This window comes from Biomphalaria glabrata, chromosome 6 (genome assembly GCF_947242115.1).
Source record: "Biomphalaria glabrata chromosome 6, xgBioGlab47.1, whole genome shotgun sequence".
In the NCBI taxonomy this organism is placed as follows: domain Eukaryota; kingdom Metazoa; phylum Mollusca; class Gastropoda; family Planorbidae; genus Biomphalaria; species Biomphalaria glabrata.
The window spans coordinates 17,139,933-17,166,668 of NC_074716.1; the positions used below are offsets into that span (position 1 = coordinate 17,139,933).

Sequence of the window (26,736 nt, forward strand, 5' to 3'; positions counted from 1 at the left end):
TAAAGTTTGGCAAATTGGGGGCGATGTTTTTAGAATGGAGAAAAAATAAGGGACAGTTATTTCAATTAGACGAGTGTTTTGATCCCGATACAGGAATAAGACTTTTAAATAAAGATATCTGATAAAAAAAATGAAAAATGTTAAATTCATGATTCACAACAACAACAAAAATTAAAAAAAAAACGTTGAAAACTACAAGCATACTTCCACAAAATGAATATTATTTTAACGATTCAAACATATTATAACTCCCCGATAGCGAAAAAAAAACCCTACTTTTGTGTAGTCTGCCAGTCCGTCCGTTCGTCTCATAATTTTTGCTTTGGTAAAATGCAAAAGATGTTAAAGTCTGATTTCATATTTTGCAGCTTGCAAAGTTCTTGTATATCGAATATTACTACAGTTTTTCTTTATTACAAAGCTTATATAAACTCACCCTATCTGTCTGTTTGTCTGTAAGGTAAAAAGTTTGTGAACGCTATTTCTTCCATATCCAATGTCGGATCAGGAAGAGATTATGCAAATTATTTCTTTCAAAACTAGAATGAATAAAAAACAACAACAATTAATTAACTAATTATTGTTTATTAATTATTTTGTTTGGTGTAATCAAGGGAAAGAAATCGTACTAAACAGATGTGGCGCTGTAAGTCAAGTTGTTTTCTTTAAGGTGGCACGAGCCATGAATGAACACGTTTGTTTTTTTACGCATTTAAAAGCGATCACGGTAACATTCCCACAGATATCTCCTTCTCCCTTCTCTTTCTGAACTGGTCCAGGCAAGGGTTAGGATCATAAGGCAGTGAGAAAGCTGAAAGTTTGAAATAGCGCTAAACAATAAGAATAGATACAAATATTAATAATGGTACAGTTTATTGCTTTTGGTCTAGATCTATTACAACTCACATGACTTATCCAAACGAATGACACTTAATATAAGCTTTGTTCTTTAAAAAAGTGGTTTTTATTTATTTATTTTTTTTAAATTAAATCTGCAAGCCCCATTATTCATAAAAATAAAAACATTATTTTTACAAAGCTTTTATCAACTCAATCTGTCTCTTTGTCTCTGATATAAATCTTGTTCACGTGATTTGTCCCCAATTCCCATTCTAGGATCAACTTTGCACAACTATTCAATGTCTATAACAACACATGCATCAATAAAAATAAAATTAGTTTTAAATAGAAAAGGTGAGATAAACTTTGACGCATTGAGGCATATGTCAGTAATTGTGCGGTTATTTCCATTATATAAGCTGTGTTTGTTTTAAGTTTCTTTTTTATAATTTGCTTGTTCAATGTGTACAATCAGAGGCACAGCTAGTGTATTCACAATTTCTTCACAATTATTTTCTTACAAACATTGTTTTATTTGAGTCATGAGCATTGTGAAGAAACAAGTCCTTTTCAGTATAAACTGCCTTTTATTGTGAAGCATTCAAACGTAACATATTTACAAGGTTAACATTGTCTACAGATAACCAACTCTACTAGATGACTTCCTTTCTTCTTGTTTACACACTCGTCACTTCCCGCAAGTCCCCTAACTCTCCCTTACCCAACACTTGACCGTGTGTCACGGTTGACCACACATAGTAACCGTGTCACAACAAGCATGCCACTAAACTAGTTTGTATGTTCAACCGAGACCATTCGTCACAGAAGGCCTCAACACTGACCTGCGATGTCTAAGCATGTGGGCAGTGGAACCCAATTGCTCTTTGCCACGTCATGCAGACCTATGACGCGGCTACCAGCGATTGGTCTCCACTGCCTATAAAGTGTGACGTTGCAGATCAGTGTTCAGGCCGAATATACCATACAATAAACATCTTTTAGATTATCAGAGTCAAAAATTATTTTCTTTATTGTTATACAAATTTGATAGAGTCAAAGTATAATTATTTTTATACCTATAGAATCATAAGTTTTTACTTTTATATATATACATTTTATATGTTTACATTTATATATATATATACACACACGAATGTAAGGATGTCTGCCTGGTGTTGTGATGTGTCGACACTTAGTGATGCTTATTAGTTCAAGTAAAGACAACAACAATATCATCAAAGAATGTTATCTCTGATCAGACTCCCTGACAACCAGTTTAACTATTTATTCTCAATGGCCAATAGACTGGACTCGCTATTGTTTTGTCAACATGACTTGATAACAGTTCATTCAAAAGATGTAGACATAAACAACTTGAAAAGAGGAACGACCGACAAGTCTGTGGGACTATGTGGTCCCTTGAAACTAAAGTAAAGACATCAAACATCTACATACGGTAAACGTAAATATATATATAAGTATATTGTTTAAGAAATATCGAATAAATTAAACTGCTCTTCTTGATGTATGATACATGTAAATTAGTAAAACTAGTAAGAAAATACCCAGTAAGTTGCAGTTTGTAAGACGAAAACTAAAAACCTAGATCTATATTGAAATACCCAGATTCCATGTGTACGTTGTCAATAACTCAACCTGAATGGAAGGGGTTAGTTGGCTTCTATCTTTTTTTTTTATCCTTTTCTAGAACATGGATGTAGAAAGAAAGATAAAAGTGCTGGGAATGTAGCGAAGGCAGGTAGGGGAGAGAGCCGTGAGGATGAAAGATTTAATCGGCAAGCGAGTGTATGAGGCAATGAGTTGTTGCCCTTATTATTGGATTTCTCGCATTCCAATATAGTCGTCTGGAGCGAGCTTGTCAGCAGACGGCATGCGTGTAGATGTGCTCAAGGAAAGAAAGAATAGAAACACAGAACATCTTGGCGCTCTAAGAAATGCAAGTGGACTGTACACAAAGTAGTCAATAGATGAGGGCATTACTGCAAGGTGTGGAATGTCTTATGGCTCCTATGTAGAAGATGCCCCTTGGCTCCAAAACACACAATGTATTATATTATTATTATTATTATTATTATTATGCTAGAAACGAACGAGTAGTCATTCTCTGGCGCTGCCAGGGTCGAGTTTCGCTAAAGAGAAACAAAATTCATCGTAGTCCCTTTATCAGTTTCCACTGAGGAATTTTCTGGTGATGTGGCAGGTCTGCAGCAGTACCGGGCTCTGACAGGCAACGAGGATGTTCTTAGGAATGCCAAGGGCCTTAAATGTATCTGTGAGTTCAGTTGTTATTATCCCCTCGGTTGATATAACAATGGGGTATATTGTTATTTTGGACAATTTCCATTGACGCTTAATCTCCAAGCCTAGGTTCCCATATTTTCGTTGTTTTTCTTTCTCATTTTTTCGTAAATTATGAGACAGTGGTTCGGCGATATCGATAATGGTAGCGGTTTGTTCTTTTTTATCAACGAACAGAAGATCCGGGCGATTGAAATCTACCGTTTTGTCGGTCAGAATAGGCTTATCCCTGTACAGCAGATGTTCAGTAGACTCGAGAACCTCTTGTGGCGAGTATTTATAATAAGAAGGAGTGTCGTTACCGATCAAATTGTTCGTCAAAGCCAAGTGTTGGTGTATTAACTTTGCAACTTGGTTATGGCGACCTAGGTAGGCTGATTCTGATAGGGCTGGACATCCTGCCATAATGTGTTCAATCGACTCCCCCACAATTCCACATTTTCGGCATTTGTCGACAATATTGCGTTTCAGGATATGCTTCTCGAAATTTTTTGTCCTGATTACTCTGTCCTGTATTGCTGTAACAAAGCCTTCTGTTTCAGGGTAGAGATGACCTGCTCTGAGCCATGTTAAGGAAGCAGCCTTGTCGATGTTGTCCCCATGTAATAAAGCCGGGAATTTTCCGTGGAGGTTTTTTTCTTCCAATTGTCGAATCTCATGCCCTACGTCGTCCAAACCGACATTGACATCAGCATTGTGTAGGTTCAGAGGAAATGCTTCGGAGTCATATTTGTTTATTATTATTATTATTATAATTATTATTATTATTATTAGCCATAAGGAATTTTTTCTAACAATTAGTCCTTTACACCAAACAAAACATTATAACTTTAGAAAAACAAAATCTACATTCACACCAGACTCACTCGTTATTTAAATGTGAAACTTTGATATCAGAGAGTTTCTAGTTTATTTAATAATTTAATTACCAGGGGACAAAAAGAGTTTCTTTGTATAAAATGTCGTATGTTTACTATGTATGAAATACTACAAGGCTAAATGTCTAAAATGTCTCTTAGCTCCTATGTCTAAAATGTCTCTTGGCTCCTGTGTCTAAAATGTCTCTTAGCTCCTATGTCTAAAATGTCTCTTGGCTCCTGTGTCTAAAATGTCTCTTAGCTCCTATGTCTAAAATGTCTCTTGGCTCCTGTGTCTAAAATGTCTCTTGGCTCCTATGTCTGAAATGTCTCTTAGCTCCTATGTCTAAAATGTCTCTTGGCTCCTGTGTCTAAAATGTCTCTTGGCTCCTGTGTCTAAAATGTCTCTTGGCTCCTATGTCTGAAATGTCTCTTAGCTCCTATGTCTAAAATGTCTCTTGGCTCCTATGTCTAAAATGTCTCTTGGCTCCTATGTCTAAAATGTCTCTTGGCTCCTATGTCTAAAATGTCTCTTGGCTCCTATGTCTAAAATGTCTCTTGGCTCCTATGTCTAAAATGTCTCTTGGCTCCTGTGTCTAAAATGTCTCTTAGCTCCTATGTCTAAAATGTCTCTTGGCTCCTATGTCTAAAATGTCTCTTGGCTCCTATGTCTAAAATGTCTCTTGGCTCCTATGTCTAAAATGTCTCTTAGCTCCTATGTCTAAAATGTCTCTTGGCTCCTATGTCTAAAATGTCTCTTAGCTCCTATGTCTAAAATGTCTCTTAGCTCCTATGTCTAAAATGTCTCTTGGCTCCTATGTCTAAAATGTCTCTTAGCTCCTATGTCTAAAATGTCTCTTGGCTCCTATGTCTAAAATGTCTCTTAGCTCCTATGTCTAAAATGTCTCTTGGCTCCTATGTCTAAAATGTCTCTTAGCTCCTATGTCTAAAATGTCTCTTAGCTCCTATGTCTAAAATGTCTCTTGGCTCCTATGTCTAAAATGTCTCTTAGCTCCTATGTCTAAAATGTCTCTTGGCTCCTATGTCTAAAATGTCTCTTAGCTCCTATGTCTAAAATGTCTCTTGGCTCCTATGTCTAAAATGTCTCTTGGCTCCTATGTCTAAAATGTCTTATGAATAGTTCATGAGTCCGAGGTACTTCATATTTCAATTTTTGCTCGTGTCTCATGTTGATTTTATTTGTGTGCACATCAGTGTGTTTGTCTGACGGGCTATGAAGTCGTCATGGGAATAAGACATGTCTATAAATAGCCATGGCGTCAATATCTTTTTTTTCATGACACATAAAAAAAAAAAGCCAAAAAATAAATGCAAACATTTCAGAAAAACTTTCCATTTACATTTTTAAAAAAATGTTTAACCTGTACATTCGATTGCTAAGTTTATTTGACGTGATTTTATTGTCCGCACAGCAAGACAGGATAGTCCGCAGAGTGGACAGCATAATTAATATGCATTATTAAATGTACACTTTTCTTTGTTAGTTTACTTCTTCTCGTCTGCTTTTTGCTGCTAGGCTACAGACTCTTTTCTAGTAGATTTAAAAGCTTTTTTTTTAGGCGGGAAATGACAAGACTAGCAGACAGTCGGGTAAGAGTATCCTGAGTTCAGTTGTCACAAACTGTTTGTGTTTATTGTCATGGTAGGACTAAATGTATAGGTTTACACTGCCATGGTTTGCACAAGATGGTCAGATTCAGGTCAACACGTGAATGTGTGTAGGGCTAGATGTGATCTGTGATTTCTTGTAAGTTAGTTGGTGACTGGACATTGAGAGACTGAGAGTGCGGATATTGTCAGAGTCGTAGACTAAAGTTAGAGTTTTGAGAGTAGGAAAGTTTTTTTTCCAATCGTAGATAGTCCGTGTTGGACTGTTGTACGATACAGTATTATTGTTGAAGTGATGTCTAGTGTAGATATTTTTTATAGTTAAATAATGTATTTTATTCACTAAAATGTTCTGAGTTGTAGCTCTTTGGAGAGGATGTTAATGCTCCACTATTACATGGTAGATGTCCTGTCGTCAAGAGACTGAACGAGGGCTTGGAGTTGCTCGCCATTGATTGAACTTCTAAACCTTCACAACCACCCAGGGCAACCCCTATATTTTACAATTATTTAGAAAAGTATTTCTCAAAGTTTTGCCCAAAAAAATAAATAAAAATTAAAAACTTGCGCTCCCTTTATCCAGTTTAGATCTGGGAGAAATGTGTAAACTCCAACATTGGGGTGAGGAAAGATTTGAAGATATCACAAGAAAATATGCTTACAGTGTCAAGATTATTTCACAATTTTCCAGGTTGTCTTTGAACGTATATGTCTGATTAGTCTGGAGTCCATATTTTCTTAAAGAATTTGAATTAATAATGTCCTCTTAGGTTGTTTTTAATGGAAAGATAAACTATTACCCCTCTCTGCAGCAAGGAGGTCTTCGAAAGATAAACTATTACCCCTCTCTACAGCCAGGAGGTCTTGGAAAGATAAACTATTACCCCTCTCTGCAGCAAGGAGGTCTTGGAAAGATAAACTATTACCCCTCTCTGCAGCAAGGAGGTCTTGGAAAGATAAACTATTACCCCTCTCTACAGCCAGGAGGTCTTGGAAAGATAAACTATTACCCCTCTCTGCAGCAAGGAGGTCTTGGAAAGATAAACTATTACCCCTCTCTACAGCCAGGAGGTCTTGGAAAGATAAACTATTACCCCTCTCTGCAGCAAGGAGGTCTTGGAAAGATAAACTATTACCCCTCTCTGCAGCAAGGAGGTCTTGGAAAGATAAACTATTACCCCTCTCTACAGCCAGGAGGTCTTGGAAAGATAAACTATTACCCCTCTCTGCAGCAAGGAGGTCTTGGAAAGATAAACTATTACCCCTCTCTACAGCCAGGAGGTCTTGGAAAGATAAACTATTACCCCTCTCTACAGCCAGGAGGTCTTGGAAAGATAAACTATTACCCCTCTCTGCAGCAAGGAGGTCTTGGAAAGATAAACTATTACCCCTCTCTACAGCCAGGAGGTCTTGGAAAGATAAACTATTACCCCTCTCTGCAGCAAGGAGGTCTTGGAAAGATAAACTATTACCCCTCTCTGCAGCCAGGAGGTCTTGGAAAGATAAACTACTACCCCTCTCTACAGCAAGGAGGTCTTGGAAAGATAAACTATTACCCCTCTCTACAGCCAGGAGGTCTTGGAAAGATAAACTATTACCCCTCTCTACAGCCAGGAGGTCTTGGAAAGATAAACTATTACCCCTCTCTACAGCCAGGAGGTCTTGGAAAGATAAACTATTACCCCTCTCTACAGCCAGGAGGTCTTGGAAAGATAAACTATTACCCCTCTCTGCAGCAAGGAGGTCTTGGAAAGATAAACTATTACCCCTCTCTACAGCCAGGAGGTCTTGGAAAGATAAACTATTACCCCTCTCTACAGCCAGGAGGTCTTGGAAAGATAAACTATTACCCCTCTCTACAGCCAGGAGGTCTTGGAAAGATAAACTATTACCCCTCTCTACAGCCAGGAGGTCTTGGAAAGATAAACTATTACCCCTCTCTGCAGCAAGGAGGTCTTGGAAAGATAAACTATTACCCCTCTCTACAGCCAGGAGGTCTTGGAAAGATAAACTATTACCCCTCTCTACAGCCAGGAGGTCTTGGAAAGATAAACTATTACCCCTCTCTACAGCCAGGAGGTCTTGGAAAGATAAACTATTACCCCTCTCTACAGCCAGGAGGTCTTGGAAAGATAAACTATTACCCCTCTCTACAGCCAGGAGGTCTTGGAAAGATAAACTATTACCCCTCTCTACAGCCAGGAGGTCTTGGAAAGATAAACTATTACCCCTCTCTACAGCCAGGAGGTCTTGGAAAGATAAACTATTACCCCTCTCTACAGCCAGGAGGTCTTGGAAAGATAAACTATTACCCCTCTCTACAGCCAGGAGGTCTTGGAAAGATAAACTATTACCCCTCTCTACAGCCAGGAGGTCTTGGAAAGATAAACTATTACCCCTCTCTACAGCCAGGAGGTCTTGGAAAGATAAACTATTACCCCTCTCTACAGCCAGGAGGTCTTGGAAAGATAAACTATTACCCCTCTCTGCAGCAAGGAGGTCTTGGAAAGATAAACTATTACCCCTCTCTGCAGCAAGGAGGTCTTGGAAAGATAAACTATTACCCCTCTCTGCAGCAAGGAGGTCTTGGAAAGATAAACTATTAACCCTCTCTGCAGCAAGGAGGTCTTGGAAAGATAAACTATTACCCCTCTCTACAGCCAGGAGGTCTTGGAAAGATAAACTATTACCCCTCTCTGCAGCAAGGAGGTCTTGGAAAGATAAACTATTACCCCTCTCTGCAGCAAGGAGGTCTTGGAAAGATAAACTATTACCCCTCTCTACAGCCAGGAGGTCTTGGAAAGATAAACTATTACCCCTCTCTGCAGCAAGGAGGTCTTGGAAAGATAAACTATTACCCCTCTCTGCAGCAAGGAGGTCTTGGAAAGATAAACTATTACCCCTCTCTGCAGCAAGGAGGTCTTGGAAAGATAAACTATTACCCCTCTCTGCAGCCAGGAGGTCTTGGAAAGATAAACTATTACCCCTCTCTGCAGCAAGGAGGTCTTGGAAAGAGAAACTATTACCCCTCTCTGCAGCAAGGAGGTCTTGGAAAGATAAACTATTACCCCTCTCTGCAGCAAGGAGGTCTTGGAAAGATAAACTATTACCCCTCTCTGCAGCAAGGAGGTCTTGGAAAGATAAACTATTACCCCTCTCTGCAGCAAGGAGGTCTTGGAAAGATAAACTATTACCCCTCTCTGCAGCAAGGAGGTCTTGGAAAGATAAACTATTACCCCTCTCTGCAGCAAGGAGGTCTTGGAAAGATAAACTATTACCCCTCTCTACAGCCAGGAGGTCTTGGAAAGATAAACTATTACCCCTCTCTGCAGCAAGGAGGTCTTGGAAAGAAAAACTATTACCCCTCTCTGCAGCCAGGAGGTCTTGGAAAGCGCTCTATTGAGTTCCCTCGGCGGGGTTTTTAGACAATCGTTTTCCTGCGTTCTGAGCTCTATGCATTCATTCTCTTGGCGTCTACAACGACTTTTCTCATGTGGGGAAAGTTGTATTTAAAGTGATGAGACGGGCTAATACGCTTGTCAAATTATGTCTAATTATGAAGGTGGCCGCACTGACCAATATTACTATTCGCATGTGAGGTAAGGTGCACGTAAGTCTGTAATGGGACGTCATCCTTGTACGATATCGTCCTATTAAAAAAGACGTCTTGTAAAAAAAAAAAAGTTCCCCTTTCAGACCTTGTGATCTATAGGATAGATGATGTAACGGTCATCTGTTTCTATGGCCAACAGTTAACGAGGGTATCAACCAGCCAGCACAACGACCAGCGGCCTTTAATTTCATCAACTAATGCTCCGTTTCCATTTGGGGTTGATTGGACTCAGATGCGTCCTAAAAATCCCGATATTTAAAATACCAGACTTTACCGTGATTTGAACCCGGGATCTTTCGAATCGAAAGCGAAACGCTTTACCACCACGCAGCACAAAGACGTCTTGATGAGGACATCTTTTTTTTTTTTTTAATTACTCAAAAGTCGTCATTATAATGATGCACACGAGTTTAGATAAATTTAGGCATTTTGGCATATGAAAGTTGATAAGAATCGCGTCTTAGTTCTAGCTTATTTCAAGAGTTTAGCCGATCTTGTTGCAGACGACTTTTGCAGACGACTCTTGTTAGATGGCCTACTTAGAAAATGAAACAAATATTTAAATTTAAAATTTAGTATTTTCGAAACATTGGTATTTTACTTTGTTAATATTGAAATCTTGATTTTCCACTTTCATGACAAAATGTTAATTTTTTGAGGACTTTAAAGACTTTTGCTGTTCCGTCTCATTGTTTTGAAATTTCAACTAAATAGTCAACAATTTAAGATTGTAACATACCAAAGACGACTTTCAAGTAGAATTTTTTTTTTCCGTGATAACCTATGTGTGCCTGTGAATAAAATACATTCACAGAAAAATAGTATGATTCTTTTTTTGAAACAATTTAGCTTTCAGAACCTGTGCATTTTCACCGTCCTAAGATTAATGTTTAACAAAATATTTAACAGTATTTAATAAACAAAAATAATCTCTCTCTCTCTCTCTCTCTCTCTTTTCAAATAACCCTACTAAATGTAGTTTTAAAACTTATTTACAACAACAAAGAGAGTGTGTTTTCATAGAAACTCGGAGGCGGGCCCCAGAAGTGCGTGAATGGGATCACATTAAGTGTATCTTCAATTAAAGCTATCATGTGGTTGTCTGGAATGTAGTGTTTTTTTTTTTTTTGGGGGGGAGGGGGGTGGGGATAATATTATTACCGCATGCCCATTAACCCCCAAAACCTTATTACTGCATTAGATATTTTTTTCTATTAAATATCAAAGTTCCATTTAGTAATGATTCTGTGAGATGTACACTAGAAGTGTACGCTAGCAGGAGGTAGTCAAATGAGGAAAGTTGTATGATTTATTTTTTTAACAATCTTTAAGGTAAAACAGATTAGTTTTAACATTGAAAAACACAAAATTAAGCATTCTAATGCTACATTGTCTATGTATTCATGTTTTATTTACTATAAAATTATAACAAAGAGGTAAAAGCATGAAATGTTATTATTATCCGGTACTACATAGTACTATCCAGGTATTATCCGGTACTACATAGTACTATCCAGGTATTATCCGGTACTACATGGTACTATCCAGGTATTATCTGGTACTACATGGTACTATCCAGGTATATTTTGTACAACAACAATAATAATAGGGTAGTGAGATATTCAAAGATCATGTCCATAAACAAAGATTTTAATATTTGAAGTGCAGTTGAGCTAACACACTTAGCATCCACTGTTTATTTATTTGCTTATCAGTTGTTCCTCTTTTTTTTTTTTTCTAATTCTTTTCATAGGGTCGCAGTCATCATGTGACTTTTTTCGATTTTTTTAGCTTTGATGAAGTCTATAGACTTATTCCACTTGTGATAATAAGCTATACATGAATGACTAAATTTTAAAAAATAATTCCACATACTAAATAATGGTATCTGAGAGGTAACCATAATATGCTATGATATAACACTGGGACCTAATCACAAATTGTATGATTCTAATGTCACTGAAACGCAATCATGTTTTTGTTGAATTTATTAATTAACTATCAGAAAACAGGTTCTCATCCTGATCCTTAAGGATGACTTTGTTGACCCGAGAAATGCTCGAAAAATTGTATAAAAAATTATGTCTTGTTTCTTGTTGTGTCTTTTGTATCTCTGTACTGTCTGATTTGTTGGCTTATTAAATAGAATCTATTTCATTTTTCTTGTATTTTTTTTATATTTATTACTTGGTACTTTGTAATATTGAACATATAACGAGTTGGTAGAATTATAATCACATATTTGTAGGCATAATTAGCTGTTTGATATCGCATTGAAAAAGGATATTTTATAAACACACTGTGGGTTATTTTTTTTATAAAGATAAACTTAAACTTTTTCTATTAACTGTGAATAGCTGCTACATGAGAAAAAGATCAGGAATAATTTATTAAAATTTTTTTCATTTATCAAAACAATATTTCAACAACAAAACCTGTATGCATAAGTGTTACCGAATATAAATAGCACTTATATTTTCACATCAATATACTGTCCCTTACATGTAGTTACTGTTTTAAAAGAGGTGTGCTTTATTGAGAAAAAAAAACGGACTATGATAATTAATTACACAAATAAAACGTTTTCTTTTAGATGTCGAAAAGTCGCTGCTGTAATATACTTCAAGCCAAAAATACGGTGAAATCAGATTTTCAGTAGTTCTTCTAGTCTTTGAGATCTACAAGTAAGATACTATCAGAAGGACAGAAAGACAACACAAAACTAATATCGGGTTTCTCATTACAGGAACTGTGAAAAGAATGATACCGTTTCTATTCTCTCCTGTTGGGGGGGGGGTGCTCCTGATTCCAAATATAGGCAACTTTTATTTTCCTCCTTTGCGTAAGTCCTTAGTCAGCAGAAGCCGACGGGTTCGTATTATCACGAGGTTAGCAACCAGTCTCCATAGTTGTGGCCCTTTTACTAATCGAAAGCGGCTCTGGAGTTGTCCATCCTCTTGCTCTGTTGGGGGCAAAGCTTTGTGAGAATTAATGTTAAGTAATTGCCCATGGTTTATAATTGGCTCTATTTTCGTGTCTCAAATCCACTTCCGGCAGCGCAGTCAGCCTTTGAGATAGCATCAAAAGTTTCTTTTTTTCTTAAGTATGGAATTCATTAGCACTCTTACACACGAAAATCAATTAACATTCAAATGCTACAACAATTGGCAATTAGCTAAATGAGTGTTATACAAGAGATCGGAAGACATTAATGATTTTTTTTCTGAGGCTTTTGATGTCCTCTTGTCCTGTAATTATAGCAGCCAATCATGTGTGACTGATTCTAGCATCTTGCTGTTAAAAAGTTTGCAAATATTCTATTTTTATTGCATTACATTTTTATGAACAAGATATTAACAAGACTTGAACAAAACACGAACAAGACATGTGCTTAGTGTTCTTTTGAAAAATAAGTTAATTTTAAATTGAAAATGTAATTTTTGTAATTTATTAAATTGTTATTAACCTTGACCTTTTATTCAGCTTTCCCATGATTCCTTAAACTCTAATTTTATGTTGAAAATATTTTCTTTTTAAGTTGTTGAAATGTATTAACTGACAATAAAATTAGAACATATGTTTATATCCTTCAATAAATATGTAAGGTCTGCGTAGCAGGGTGTGCCTAGCCACTAATATTATAGGAAAGAAAGACATTCTCTGTGTTGTAATGAGATAGGACCATAGCGCTCTAAGCAGGCTGTATGCATAAAAGTAGCGCTATATAAAAGCTATATTTTTTTGTTAATTGTGAATAGTAATCAAGTTTGAACTGCTGTAGTAGCATACTTTAAATATTGATTTAATGTACTGAGCGATGTCCTCTCTCTGTACAGGGCCGGACTTAGACTACTGCAACCTTTGTGGCCGCAGTGGGCCCACTCACTTTCATAGGCCCCGAGCTAATGCTAGGTTTAAATTACGAAATTATACCATTATAACTTATAACAGGGTTCCCGAGGACTCCTGACTTTCAATGATCACATGGAATTTTCCCGAAAACATAAATATCTCATGAAAATTGACAAAATTGTCATATTGGGGTGTCATTCAATTACTTGAAGTCAACAATTCACGAAGATAGATTGAACAATTTGACAATTCTTCCTATTGTTATGTAGCGTGATCTATGTAGGAAACAGAATTTTGATGATATACTGTAAAACCTCGCTACATTCAAGGCTCGAAATTTCATTTAATCGTGAGTTTGTGCTGAATAAAGAATGATTAAAATGCCAAGACGAATTTATTTTCTAATACAAAATCTTAAATTTCACTTATTATTGTTATCCTTACCCAGATTGGGCCCCGTGCAATCCGTTTCGTATAGGGCCCCGCAATTGTTAGGGCAGGCCCTGTCTCTTTACATGGCTAGGCTTACGTTTTCTAATGGCCACTGGGTGAGACTGCCGTCTTTGTGATTGCTTGTTAATCTGGATTTGATAATGGACTTTTACTCTTCTCTCTAGTTGACCATTCTCTGGCGAATTTATTTCAGTTTCATTTCTATTTGTGCCCGTTTGCAGCGTTATTGCTTCAGTTTGACTGTGATGTTTAAATGAGTTATTAACTGGTAGATTATAATAGAAGTTTAGTGCAGTGCTCAGACAACCTGGTGGAGGGAAACAGGGCTAGGGGAGTTAACTATTGGAAACGTTTTTACCAAATGGGTTGAAAAAAAAAACGTTTACTTGTGTACAGATCAAAGAGAGAAAAGAATCCTTCGTGCCCTGTAGATCGCGAATCAATAACAATAAACAGGTTCCGCAATTGAAATACACAAAAGTGTGAACACACTCATACGTCTGTTTGATTTAACTTCAACATTTGGGCGAAATGTGAAAAAAAAAAAGATTTTTAAAGATATTTTTCAATTCTCTGGATAGGTCAAAATGACTTTTATTGAGCTAGTCATCAAGAATTTAAGTCGTGTTTCCGTACTAGACATGATTTTAGGACATTTTCATTTCTGTGTGCATTACTATGTAGGAATTATGATTCTACTATATTTAGTGCATATTTTTAATCGCAGTTAGTTAATCGTCACACCAGAAGGGAGAATTCACCGATGGTAAGAATATTAGACACTTTTAATTGAAGAGAGTTAAAAAAAACCGATACCGCTATCAAAAAATTAAAAAGGGCTTGTTATTTTAAAATAAATAATTATTTTTAGTTAAAATTATGCTGATTATGTTTCTGCATAACTTAATGTATATAGCACGTCTACTATTTTAATATGTATATAAATAAAACAAGGTTACAAAAACTGTTTTTGTGGAAACACAAACTCAAAATCGGCCCCCGAAGTGGTCCACACAGGCAGGTAAAAAGACAGGTTTCAATATTTTCAGAAAGAATATCAATGAAATTCTATCAAAGACAAATGACAGAGAAGAAAGGAGAAAGAAGGTTGACGGATCTTGTGTGATGCCCCAGCGGTCCACAGACTAAAACATAGGTGAAAGTGAATGTGAAGTTAGATGTGAACCTGGCCTAATTAATGTCTTATAATGAATATATAATTGCTCTAATTGTTTTGTAAAATGACAATCTCTTATTCCTCAAGAAAAAAAAAACATTTCCTTCAAAAAAATAACAAATCCTTAAGTTCAGTGTTCTATCGTCACAGTGCATCGCAGCAGTTCACGTGATAATATGAAAAATTACTTATTAATTGTTGTTTTAAATTATGTCCAACTTATATGCATACTAAATAGATTTTTTGTCTTTAGAAAAAGTAAACATTTTTTTGTGTAAATGTAATAGTTAATATAACAGAACTTACTTAACTTAGCAATACAAATGTAAAAAAAAAAATTTTTTAACCAAAATTCTAAAACCGTTTGCATAAATGTGTTTGCCTTTGTTTTGTTTTTATATAATGGCATTATCAGTCTTTTTTTATTTTTTTGGTGATCAGAAAGTTGGTCATCGTAACAGAGGTGCGCTACGCTTTAAAGACCAACTGAAGCGCCAATTAGCTTGAACTGATATAGTAGAGAGCAACTGGCTGCAGGCGGCTTCCGAACTTGAAAGCTCGGGAGCACAGACCGCGGGAGACATATTTGAGACCAAATGAACATCCACTGCCGAGGAAAGACGTAGACGGCGAAATGAAAATCTAAATCAACCACCGGCGAACAATGGTTATGTCTACGCTGAAAGTTGCAAAATATGTAGGTCACAGCTTGGGCTGCTTACCACGTGAAATAATGCACTCTTCAATAATCTTCGTACTCAGACAAGCCTCCTGTCCAGTGGCATTTTACGCTAGCAACTTCTTGTGTAACTAAAGAGCTCAATCCTTGATACACAGCTGCGGTCACAGGTTGCGCATATGTAATCACCAGGAGTCGTTGCATTTTCACCCTTCTTTCTGCTTCTGTTGTGTATGACATCTGCAATCCGAGACCCTTCCTATATGCTCTCTCTCCATGTGGATCTATCCATTGCCACTTTTTCCCAGGTGCTAGTGTCGATTTTGAAGAGCTTCATGTCGCGTTTCAATACATCCTTATACCGTAAAAGTGGGCGACCAGCGGCTCTATTGCCTCCTATTAGATCGCCATGCAGAATGTCTTGTGGAAGTCGACCTACTGGCATTCTACGAACGTGGCCAAGCCAGCCAAGGCGTCTGTTGCTGATAACAGAGCGGATTTCCTGGCAGCCTGCTCTTCGTAGCACTTCAACATTGGTTATCTTATCTTGCCACCTTATTTTAAAGATCCGACTTAGGCATCGGAGGTGGAAGACCTTCAGCTTTTTTTTCCTGCCATGAATAGGTTGACCATGTTTAACTTCCGTATAGCAAAATGCTCATCACACAGGTATAAATGATTATAAGTTCTTTTGTTTTGAATCCTCTTGTTGAATGTATAAAGAAAGAGGAAGCATAATATATACTTTTCCAAACGGTATTAAGCTCGAGTTAAACTACTCTCTCTTTAATTATATTATATTGGTTTTCAGGACAACAAATAGAACATTTCTATCAAAATGCCCTGATAACACAGTATGTTCAATAACTATACAACTCCACAACTCGAGATACGCATCTTAAAAAAAGAAAAACACAATTCAAGCCCTGCATGCCCACGAGCAGGGGCAGAGAACTGTCACAATTTCGTCAACTTATTAGCTGGAATTATTCTTCCCTGGACTTCCCATTTTATAAAAAAAAAAAAAAAAATGTGAATGCGCCTCAACCTTCCCCTGGTGTTACTCGCTGGCATTAGTGCGCATGACCGCGCAATGTTCATCAAAGACGAAGATATTTGGACAAAATAAAAAGTTGGAATAAAAAAAAAGATTTTTTTTTTGGTTTCGTTTATGGAAAACATTCAGCAATACGCTGGATGTCAACGCTTAAAAACATTGGAGGGAACATTAAAGAAATGGAATATACCTATAAAAATTAAATATTCATTCATGTCTCTTCTGACCTATTAGTTTGTGCTCTTTTTTGACATTAAAAGCTTCAAATGTAAAAAAGAAATAAACAGACGCAAACGCCACAGTAATTTTTCCTTCAAAAAGACAGAATAAAGAAAAAAAAGCTGAGTATAAAAAATCATGTTAAAAGAAAAAATAATTAATGAATTGATTAATTTGTTCACTGATACTTTTATTAGAACAAATGGTTGTGTAAAGACTAAACTTGATCTGAGATTTGGAAGTGATAGAAATAACGTATACAAAAATGTACCAGACAGACAGACAGACAGACTGGCTTGATATAAGCTTTGGAAAAAAAAAGATGATTACGTCCTACTCGTGTGTTAATCTAATCGTGTAAATTAATGAGCGGCAAACTGTAGTATATCTTTTTTTTTTCTGTCTGATACAGGCAACCCTTTCATGCATTAATGGTTTTAGGGAAGAAGAGGCACGGTTATGTACTCGTCCTGCCCTATCTAATCAGAAATGTGCCTTGATCTTGTGTGTTTCTCTCTGAACTAGCAAGCTAAACCAATGACTTAGCCGAGTTTCTAATTAGGATATTCGAATTAAATAAGACGTAATTACTCGTAGGACGTTATGTCTTCTCTGTTGAAGGAACGTCTTTTAATTGCAAGATAGAATACGAAACAAATGTCATGCATTACTTTTGTTTTTATTTTGTAGGAAACACGAATAGAAATGTTAGCAGAAGACGTAGGCAAGGTTAAAATGTCATAAATTGGGGGTCACCTTCACTGTAGTACAACAAATGAACCATTTTTTTTCACAATACAGAAACTAAGAAACAAGCAATAGAAAAATGAATACGTTGTAAGCTTATCTAAGGGAAAGAACCGCTAATTACTGCCATTTATTTGAAAATTACAGGGTGTAGCTCCCTATCTGCTCTATAAAACAAAATTAATTAATTAATACTAAATGATTAGCTGATTGGTTCAGTTTTGGATTGATTCTTGTTTGTTATTGACTATGAATGCAAAATTTTAGCTTGATACTAGAATGGAAAGTGGGATAAAAAAATGTTTCAAAACCTAATGAGGGAAATAAATCCATATATGTATATCCACATCGCTCATTAAGTAGCATTTACTTCCGTTATTATGAAATCAAACAAACTAATTAATCACCAACAATTAATTAACTAATTGTTTAATTTTAATTTTTTTTTTTTTTTTTTTTTTTTTTTTGGATTCATATGTTGTCAGGTTCAATGAATAAGTGTGCAAAGTTTTAACTTGATCCGAGAATGGGAAATTGGAGAAAAACATGTTCAAACTTTTTACCAGACAGACAGACAGACAAAGTGACTTGATATAAGCTTTTTAAACAAACAATCTCCTCTAGTAGTAACGTAGATATAAAACTTACTTGATTGACACAGTGCCAATCCGATATGACCTGCCAAATGACCTCAAATATAACCTCTTTCTGCTTCTTGAAAGGAATAAATATTGACCTCTCTTAGCTTCTAGAGAATCTGAAATGAAGAAAAAAGTTCTACGTGAAATGGAAATCTGAAGAAAATTGTTTGGCATTATGAATTAATGAAAGAACGTGACGAATGGCTTCACATTTTAGTTTTTTAAACATTTAGTTGAAATATCTTTAAAAAAAAAAAAACAAATTAATATGCGTAGAAAAAGAACATCAACATGGAATATTTTTAGATGTCATTACAAATCCTTTTATTTGCTTGCAAACATTTCATTGGCTCTGGCTGGACACGGATATCCAAAACGGCTCTAACGATTTTCCTATAAATTGAGAGTTTATGTATGCCTATATCTTTTGAAAAAAAAACTACCTAGTTAATTAGTCACACAGTTAAAAACTCTGGTTTGAACGTTTCAGAATATAGTCGTCTTAAAATATTTTTTTTATATTTTGCACACAATTTCACACCACACTCGACATGTTCTATGTCTTCAGTAAACAGCTGAATCAATAAATATGAACATTGGCGCACCGACTTATGTAGAAATCATGAGCTGGGCAGATGATAGAGTGGAAGATAGGGTGGAAGATGGGGTGGAAGATAGGGTGGAAGATAGGGTGGAAGATAGGGTGGAAGATAGGGTGGAAGATAGGGTGGAAGATAGGGTGGAAGATGGGGTGGAAGATAGGGTGGAAGATAGGGTGGAAGATAGGGTGGAAGATAGGGTGGAAGATAGGGTGGAAGATAGGGTGGAAGATGGGGTGGAAGATAGGGTGGAAGATAGGGTGGAAGATAGGGTGGAAGATAGGGTGGAAGATAGGGTGGAAGATAGGGTGGAAGATAGGGTGGAAGATAGGTTGGAAGATAGGGTGGAAGATGGGGTGGAAGATAGGGTGGAAGATAGGGTGGAAGATAGGGTGGAAGATAGGGTGGAAGATAGGGTGGAAGATGGGGTGGAAGATAGGGTGGAAGATAGGGTGGAAGATAGGGTGGAAGATGGGGTGGAAGATAGGGTGGAAGATAGGGTGGAAGATGGGGTGGAAGATAGGGTGGAAGATGGGGGGTGGGGGCGGGGCAGAACATTATTGTGCAAAGCTCACAGGACAGACACCTTGCAGTGACGAAGTATTACAAAAAAACAACAACACTTAGCATTAGAAACTGTAGTCCACTAAAATCACCATGACCTACATAGGAAAGGAATGAATCTTGAATAATGTCACTTGTCAATACTTGATAAATATCAGTATTGAAATGTTTTCTTCAAAAGATTTGGAGTTGATGTTCTATACCATTTTGGAAACGTCCTACTTAAGAGATGAAAAGACGTCTCTTGCTTAAAATATTTCACATTTTTAAACCTTGGTAAATTTGTCATTTTACGTGGTTAACATTTAAACATGAATTTATAACACAAATAAATTGAAATAAGCTAAATACATTTTGTCACCCCCCCCCCTATTCGCTAGCCCGATTAGCCCTCCTTATCACAGGACGTCAGTCACGTTCAGGTCAGGCCCCACAGCACAAGAAACGTAATTCTTATATGCATAAGAACGGTCACCTGTAAGTAATTAAAAACTTACAGGTCATGTCAAAGATTACAATTAATAATAAGTCAGATCCCATACATACTCTTTAAACATGATTTTGCACTCACAAAGTTGTCAATAACATCATTAAAGCGCCACCAGATCTATCTCTAAGCTTATCATAAGTCCTACAAACCTCGCTGACCCATTGAAGCGCTCCTGTAAGTACAATGAATTTTAGTTTATAATTTATATGTTTTGAAAATCATTTTTGGTGCCCTCACACTCCGGTGCCCGAGGCGGCTGCCCCAATCTCAGCTCAGCCATTGATCAGACATAAATTTGGTAGACACATCAAAGGAAAATCCTGAGTTTGTTTAATTCACAGCTGTTCTGCTGACAACGCTATCCTAGTTGTTCCCATATGCGTTTTTACTTCCTTGGGATTTTAGTCTTTAATTGTTGCCTTCTCAAGGGTCTTACGACACAGAATGTCTGAGTTACCCTGGACTTTTCTTGTACTTGTTCTATACTCACATCCATACAAAGACTCGCACAACATATACACATTAGAAGACGCACATACACACACATTACAACACACACACACACACATTACAAGACTGGACATTTGTCAACGAACATCATATACAACAGTCGAACGTCGATATTTAATCCATGGCCAGCACTTCAGAAACGGGTGTTTGGATCAATGCCGCCCCTGCTCCCCTTCACCTCAATTGTCCAGCCTATCTCTTCCGTCCCACCCCTTAAGTTACCCCCCTCCCCCCCTCCCCATTCCACATACACATCTTTTTTTTCTTTGGCTACTCAATATCTCGTCTGTCAGTTTGATAGTGGAATAAAGAGAAAGAGGGAGACAACTATGAAGCTACACAACAAAAGGCATCGAGAAGACAGAATTCCGAGAGAGAGAGAGAGAGAGACAGAGAGAGAGAGAGAGAGACAGAGACAGAGAGAGCGAGAGAGAGAGAGAGAGAAAGTGAGGGAGAGAATGAGAGATATATAAAGAGAGAAAATAAAAAAAACAACACTTGGGAAGTTTGGGTTACAATAGGGGTCTTACCAGTCAGAGCCGCGCCGTATAGCTAGTCAAATAACAATTAATGTCAAAACAAACACAGGGTAACGAGATCAGAATTATCTCCGAGTCTTACGGACAACCCGAGCGATAATGGAGACTAGATTGTAAGAGACAGGGTCAGAGAGAGAGAGAGAGAGAGTAAGTGGAGAGACGTGAGGGCGCGACTAGATGAGGCTCTGAAATGATCCCCCTCCAAGGTGCAGGAAGATCAGCGCTGAGAGGGCAAAGTTCATGACTAACAACCCTGATAGACTTGTCATTACGTCATTAGACTATTTGACGTTATATTTACACGAGACTGAAACATGTTACCCCAAAAAATATTGGCAGTTCCATTAAAGTACACAGGGACAGTATTGAAGAATTGTTCAACATTCTGGAGCTGGGACACTTATTAAATCTCTTCAAGTTAAATATTGTAGATAGGTTCTTCTAACAGTCCCATGGCTAAGAGAGGCTTGAAGTCTTGGAGAAATAATGCTTCAAGAATTGACCATGGAGCAACTACAAAGACAGAAGCTTACAGTTGAGACACACACACGATCTAACGGCTTAGCGCTCATAACAACTTCGGTAGCACACAACAACACATACACACACATACTGTACATACACACACTCTTATAGTGAAGTTAGGTGATACGGTCATGCTTTAAGACCCTCCGATCATTTAAAGACCTTCCTGCAAAGTACATAAACAGGCTAATTGAGAAAAGACTGAGAGACGGTGTGAAGACATCATTAAATAATGTTCACCACTTTCACTTTTTTTGGCCTAACAGGGAGGATTAGAGAAAGTTATCAAGCAGACCTCAACTCTGTCTGAGGACCAAAACAAATTACGAAAAAATACTTAAGATCTTAGTTTGAGGGCTTCAATGTTTAGAATAAGAAATAAAAACTATATATCAAGTACCATTAAAACAATTGTGTATCAAGTAAAGAATACAGTCAGAGTATCAAGCAATGAACAAATACTTGGTATCGATTATACATAAATACTGGATATCAAATGAAAATAAAAAAACAGGTTATCCAGTTAAAGAATAAACTGTTGGGTATCAAGTAAAGAATAAACTGTTGGGTATCAAGTGAAGAATAAACTGCTGGGTATCAAGTGAAGAATAAACTGCTGGGTATCAAGTAAAGAATAAACTGCTGGGTATCAAGTGAAGAATAAACTGTTGGGTATCAAGTGAAGAATAAACTTTTGGGTATCAAGTGAAGAATAAACTTTTGGGTATCAAGTAAAGAATAAACTGCTGGGTATCAAGTAAAGAATAAACTGCTGGGTATCAAGTGAAGAATAAACTGCTGGGTATTAAGTAAAGAATAAACTGCTGGGTATCAAGTGAAGAATAAACTGTTGGGTATCAAGTAAAGAATAAACTGCTGGGTATCAAGTGAAGAATAAACTGTTGGGTATCAAGTGAAGAATAAACTGTTGGGTATCAAGTGAAGAATAAATACTGGTATCGAGTAGTGTTCGTACCTAACAAAAGAATCAAGGCACGATTCTAATAGAATGTAATCGAATCTAATACATCTTCATTTCCTGTGACTACTTAAATCTTTATTCGATTCGATCAAGACTGTTGCATGCCCTCTAGAATTGCTCCCAGACACAAAAGAGCAAGGGTCTACTAAGCATCATGGGATATGTTAGTTAAACAATAGATTTTATTTTGTTTTAAATTCTACTATGACATACCAACAAGTAAATCACATAAAACCTCAAAGTCAAATGTAAAGCATACCACACGCCTGTCGTTTTTAAACGTTACAATGCCGTTAGTGACTACATCGCCCAGGTACACAAGCAGCAAGGTGCTAACAGGTGAGATGCAAAGAGATAAGTAACACAAAGGCAAGGTGCATAGAGTCAGTGTACACAAAGGCAAGGTGCATAGAGTCATTGTACACAAAGGCAAGGTGCATAGAGTCAATGTACACAAAGGCTAGGTGCATAGAGTCACAATGTGCACAAAGGCTAGGTGCATAGAGTCAATGTACACAAAGGCAAGGTGCATAGAGTCAATGTACACAAAGGCTAGGTGCATAGAGTCAATGTACACAAAGGCAAGGTGCATAGGGTCAATGTACACAAAGGCTAGGTGCATAGAGTCATTGTACACAAAAAAAGGTGCATAGAGTCAATGTACACAAAACAAGGTGCATAGAGTCAATGTACACAAAGGCAAGGTGCATAGAGTCAATGTACACAAAACAAGGTGCATAGAGTCAATGTACACAAAGGCAAGGTGCATAGAGTCACAATGTGCACAAAGGCTAGGTGCATAGAGTCAATGTACACAAAGGCAAGGTGCATAGAGTCAATGTACACAAAGGCAAGGTGCATAGAGTCAATGTACACAAAGGCAAGGTGCATAGAGTCACAATGTGCACAAAGGCTAGGTGCATAGAGTCAATGTACACAAAGGCAAGGTGCATAGAGTCAATGTACACAAAGGCTAGGTGCATAGAGTCACAATGTGCACAAAGGCAAGGTGAAGAGTCAATGTACACAAAGACTAGGTGCACAGAGTCAATGTGCACAAAGGCAAGGTGAAGAGTCAATGTGCACAAAGGCTAGGTGCATAGAGTCAATGTACACAAAGACTAGGTGCACAGAGTCAATGTGCACAAAGGCAAGGTGCATATAGTCAAAGTGCAAACAGGGAAGGTACCTACAAGAGATGTAAAAAGGCACTTAGTCAAGGTGTTTACAGCAACAGTGCACAAAAGTCAAGGAGCGAAAACTCAAGGGGCACACAGTCAAGGAGCGAAAACTCAAGAGGCTCATAGTCAAAGGGCACACAGTCAAGGAGCGAAAACTCAAGGGGCTCATAGTCAAAGGGCACACAGTCAAGGAGCGAAAACTCAAGGGGCTCATAGTCAAAGGGCACACAGTCAAGGAGCGAAAACTCAAGGGGCTCATAGTCAAAGAGCATCTAGGCAAGTTGTAAACAGGCAATGTGTAAACAGGCAATGTGTAAACAGGCAATGTGTAAACAGGCAATGTGTAAACAGGCAATGTGTAAACAGGCAATGTGTAAACAGGCCAGTAGTAAACATGCGAGGTGCAATGTAACAAGCTGCACACAGAAGACAACAGACAAGAAATACTTAACAAACATTCTCTATTTATTTCTTGATAGTATTATCATATCACTATTACAAATAGCTAATCGATGCCATATTTATGTCTGCTACTAAAAACATCAACCCTCATTTCATACATTAAAGTAGATTATTCGTTAATTATTAAGTATTTCTTTTCGGTCACTTTCCTTTCTAGTTTTACGATAGTTTCCATAGCAACGGCGGTCTATTAACAAAAACACAAAAGTTGGTAAACAAACATATTAAAATTGCATTAAGAATCTAAGTATAGAAGATAAATAGACTCCTGAATGTTAGTATTCAATTAATTATGTATTAATGCTAGACCTGTAGGTCTAATGGTAGTCGAATGGAATATATCTATTTATAGATCTATTTATTATATGTTCGCGAAAAGTGGCTTCTAAATTACAGTTTTACCTATTTCTTCTTAGCCCATTCAATCGCATTTTGGCTTCCTTTTTTTTTTTTTTGGTGGTCTAGAAATAGGCATGTGTTTGTGCAAATTAGTGTACGTATGAAGTTAGAATTAGTTAGATTCTCGACGCACAGTGTGTGTGTATGTGTTTGACTGTATGTATCTGACAGTTGTCTGACAGTGTTTATTTGACAGTATATATCTGACAGTTGTCTGGCAGTGTCTATTTGACAGTATATATCTGACAGTTGTCTGGCAGTGTCTATTTGACAGTATATATCTGACAGTTGTCTGACAGTGTTTATTTGACAGTATATATCTGACAGTTGCCTGGCAGTGTTTATTTGACAGTATGTGTCTGACAGTTGTCTGGCAGTGTTTATTTGACAGTAAGTATCTGACAGTTGTCTGGCAGTGTTTATTTGACAGTATGTGTCTGACAGTTGTCTGGCAGTGTTTATTTGACAGTATGTATCTGACAGTTGTCTGGCAGTGTTTATTTGACAGTATGTGTCTGACAGTTGTCTGGCAGTGTTTATTTGACAGTATGTGTCTGACAGTTGTCTGGCAGTGTTTATTTGACAGTATGTATCTGACAGTGGGCGTGTATGTTTCTAACAGCGTGTTTCTAGCAGTGTTTGACAGTATGTGTGTCTGACAATGTGTGCCTGAATGAATGTGTCTGACAGAGTGTGTCTGACAGAATGTGTCTGACAATGTGTGCCTGAATGTATGTGTCTGACAGAGTGTGTCTGACAATGTGTGCCTGAATGTATGTGTCTGACAGAGTGTGTCTGACAATGTGTGCCTGAATGTATGTGTCTGACAGAGTGTGTCTGACAGAGTGTGTCTGACAATGTGTGCCTGAATGTATGTGTCTGACAGAGTGTGTCTGACAATGTGTGCCTGAATGTATGTGTCTGACAGAGTGTGCCTGAATGTATGTGTCTGACAGAGTGTGTCTGACAATGTGTGCCTGAATGTATGTGTCTGACAGAGTGTGTCTGACAATGTGTGCCTGAATGTATGTGTCTGACAGAGTGTGTCTGACAATGTGTGCCTGAATGTATGTGTCTGACAGAGTGTGTCTGACAATGTGTGTTGACAATGTGTGCTAACAGTGTGTGTCTTGCAATGTGTGTTTGGCAGTATGTGTCTGACAGTATGTGTCAGCCATGATTTTATTCAGTAGGCTAAATATTTTGCGCCAGTCGAATAATTAGATCTATATTGCAACCGTGCTGACTTCAATGTTTTCAATAAAAAAGATATTAACATTGAAGTTATCTTTCATTTTTTCCCCAAGTTTTAATAGAAGTTATCCAGAAAAAAAAATATGTAGGTTATGATTGAACATTGTCTCTGGAGAGGTCATAATACCCAGAGATCTAGTAACACAATTTTCTATGTAGATCTTTTTAAATTAATTTTTGTTTTTACCGTAAAAAAAATAATTCTTCACTTAGAAATTGTTAGCTGATATCTTGTCTTTTTCTTTATGGAGTTAGATTTTCATTCGTTCAATATTTCTATATCCATTCTGATATTTAATATGTAAAGTAATTTGACTAGATCTCTTAAATTTAGTTGAAGGTTGATAAATTATTGCAGTAGAATGTATTTGATCATTTAGTAACATTCATATCAAACTTTCTTTTAACAAGTAGATCCTATAAAGCTTTTATTCTGTAGATAACACAAAATACAATTACACTTCAATACAGAATGCTTTAATGCTCCTTCCAAAAAGTAATTTATACAATACCTCTATTCAAGTCACTCATTCATGGAACCTGGATCCAGGAATATTCAAGAACTCCTCTTCGCTAGAGCATAACACATGAATAAATACTTCATTTTAAATTAAATTAAATGGTACTTGATGTTTGATGCGGTCTATAGGGCAGAGGATGTAAAGGTCATCTGTTTTTGTGGCCCACGGTTAACGAGGATGTCATGTGGCCAGGATAACGACCAAAAAATCCAGTCTTCACCAAGATTCGAAGCCTACAGTTCGGAAGCCAAACGCTTTGCCGCTCAGCCACCGCGCCTCTTATTTGATCCAAGACAAATGTTACATTGTTTACTGCAACTGACAAGACAAATGTTACATTGTTTACTGCAACTGACAAGACAAATGTTACATTGTTTACTGCAACTGACAAGACCAATGTTACATTGTTTACTGCAACTGATATTTCATCGGAAGACTAAGTTTGTTATTATTAATTTTAATCCAGTCTCAGAAAAAAAAAATACTTCAATTTCTGAATGTAATTGAGATTGTGATTCCATTAGTCCATTATATTGTCCTTCATATTATATGTACTAGTTTATTATATGTATTATCTTTTAGCAGAATGTATATTCTGTTGTAGCATTATGTATAATTTTTTTTTAT

At 37.0% G+C, this 26,736-nt stretch overlaps 2 protein-coding genes across 4 annotated transcripts in view; one reads left to right on the forward strand and one right to left on the reverse strand.

The window, feature by feature from the left end:
• The window catches only part of LOC106079964 (glutamate receptor ionotropic, kainate 2-like), a 224,408-nt gene that overhangs the window by 58,480 nt on the left and 139,192 nt on the right, over nucleotides 1-26,736 (reverse strand). For all 3 annotated transcript variants that reach the window (XM_056032750.1, XM_056032749.1, XM_056032751.1), the window contains exon 3: nucleotides 18,091-18,199. The gene's annotated coding sequence lies outside the window, so the exon portion shown is untranslated. The remainder of the gene's footprint in view (nucleotides 1-18,090; nucleotides 18,200-26,736) is intronic.
• Nucleotides 18,706-19,278, forward strand: LOC129926693 (S-antigen protein-like). The gene has a single exon (XM_056032276.1). The coding sequence runs from the start codon at nucleotides 18,706-18,708 to the stop codon at nucleotides 19,276-19,278; it is 573 nt and encodes a 190-aa protein (XP_055888251.1).

Excerpts from the sequence above, each read along its gene's own strand:
- LOC129926693 (XM_056032276.1), top strand. The coding sequence starts at position 18,706 with ATGAGCTGGGCAGATGATAGAGTGGAAGATAGGGTGGAAGATGGGGTG.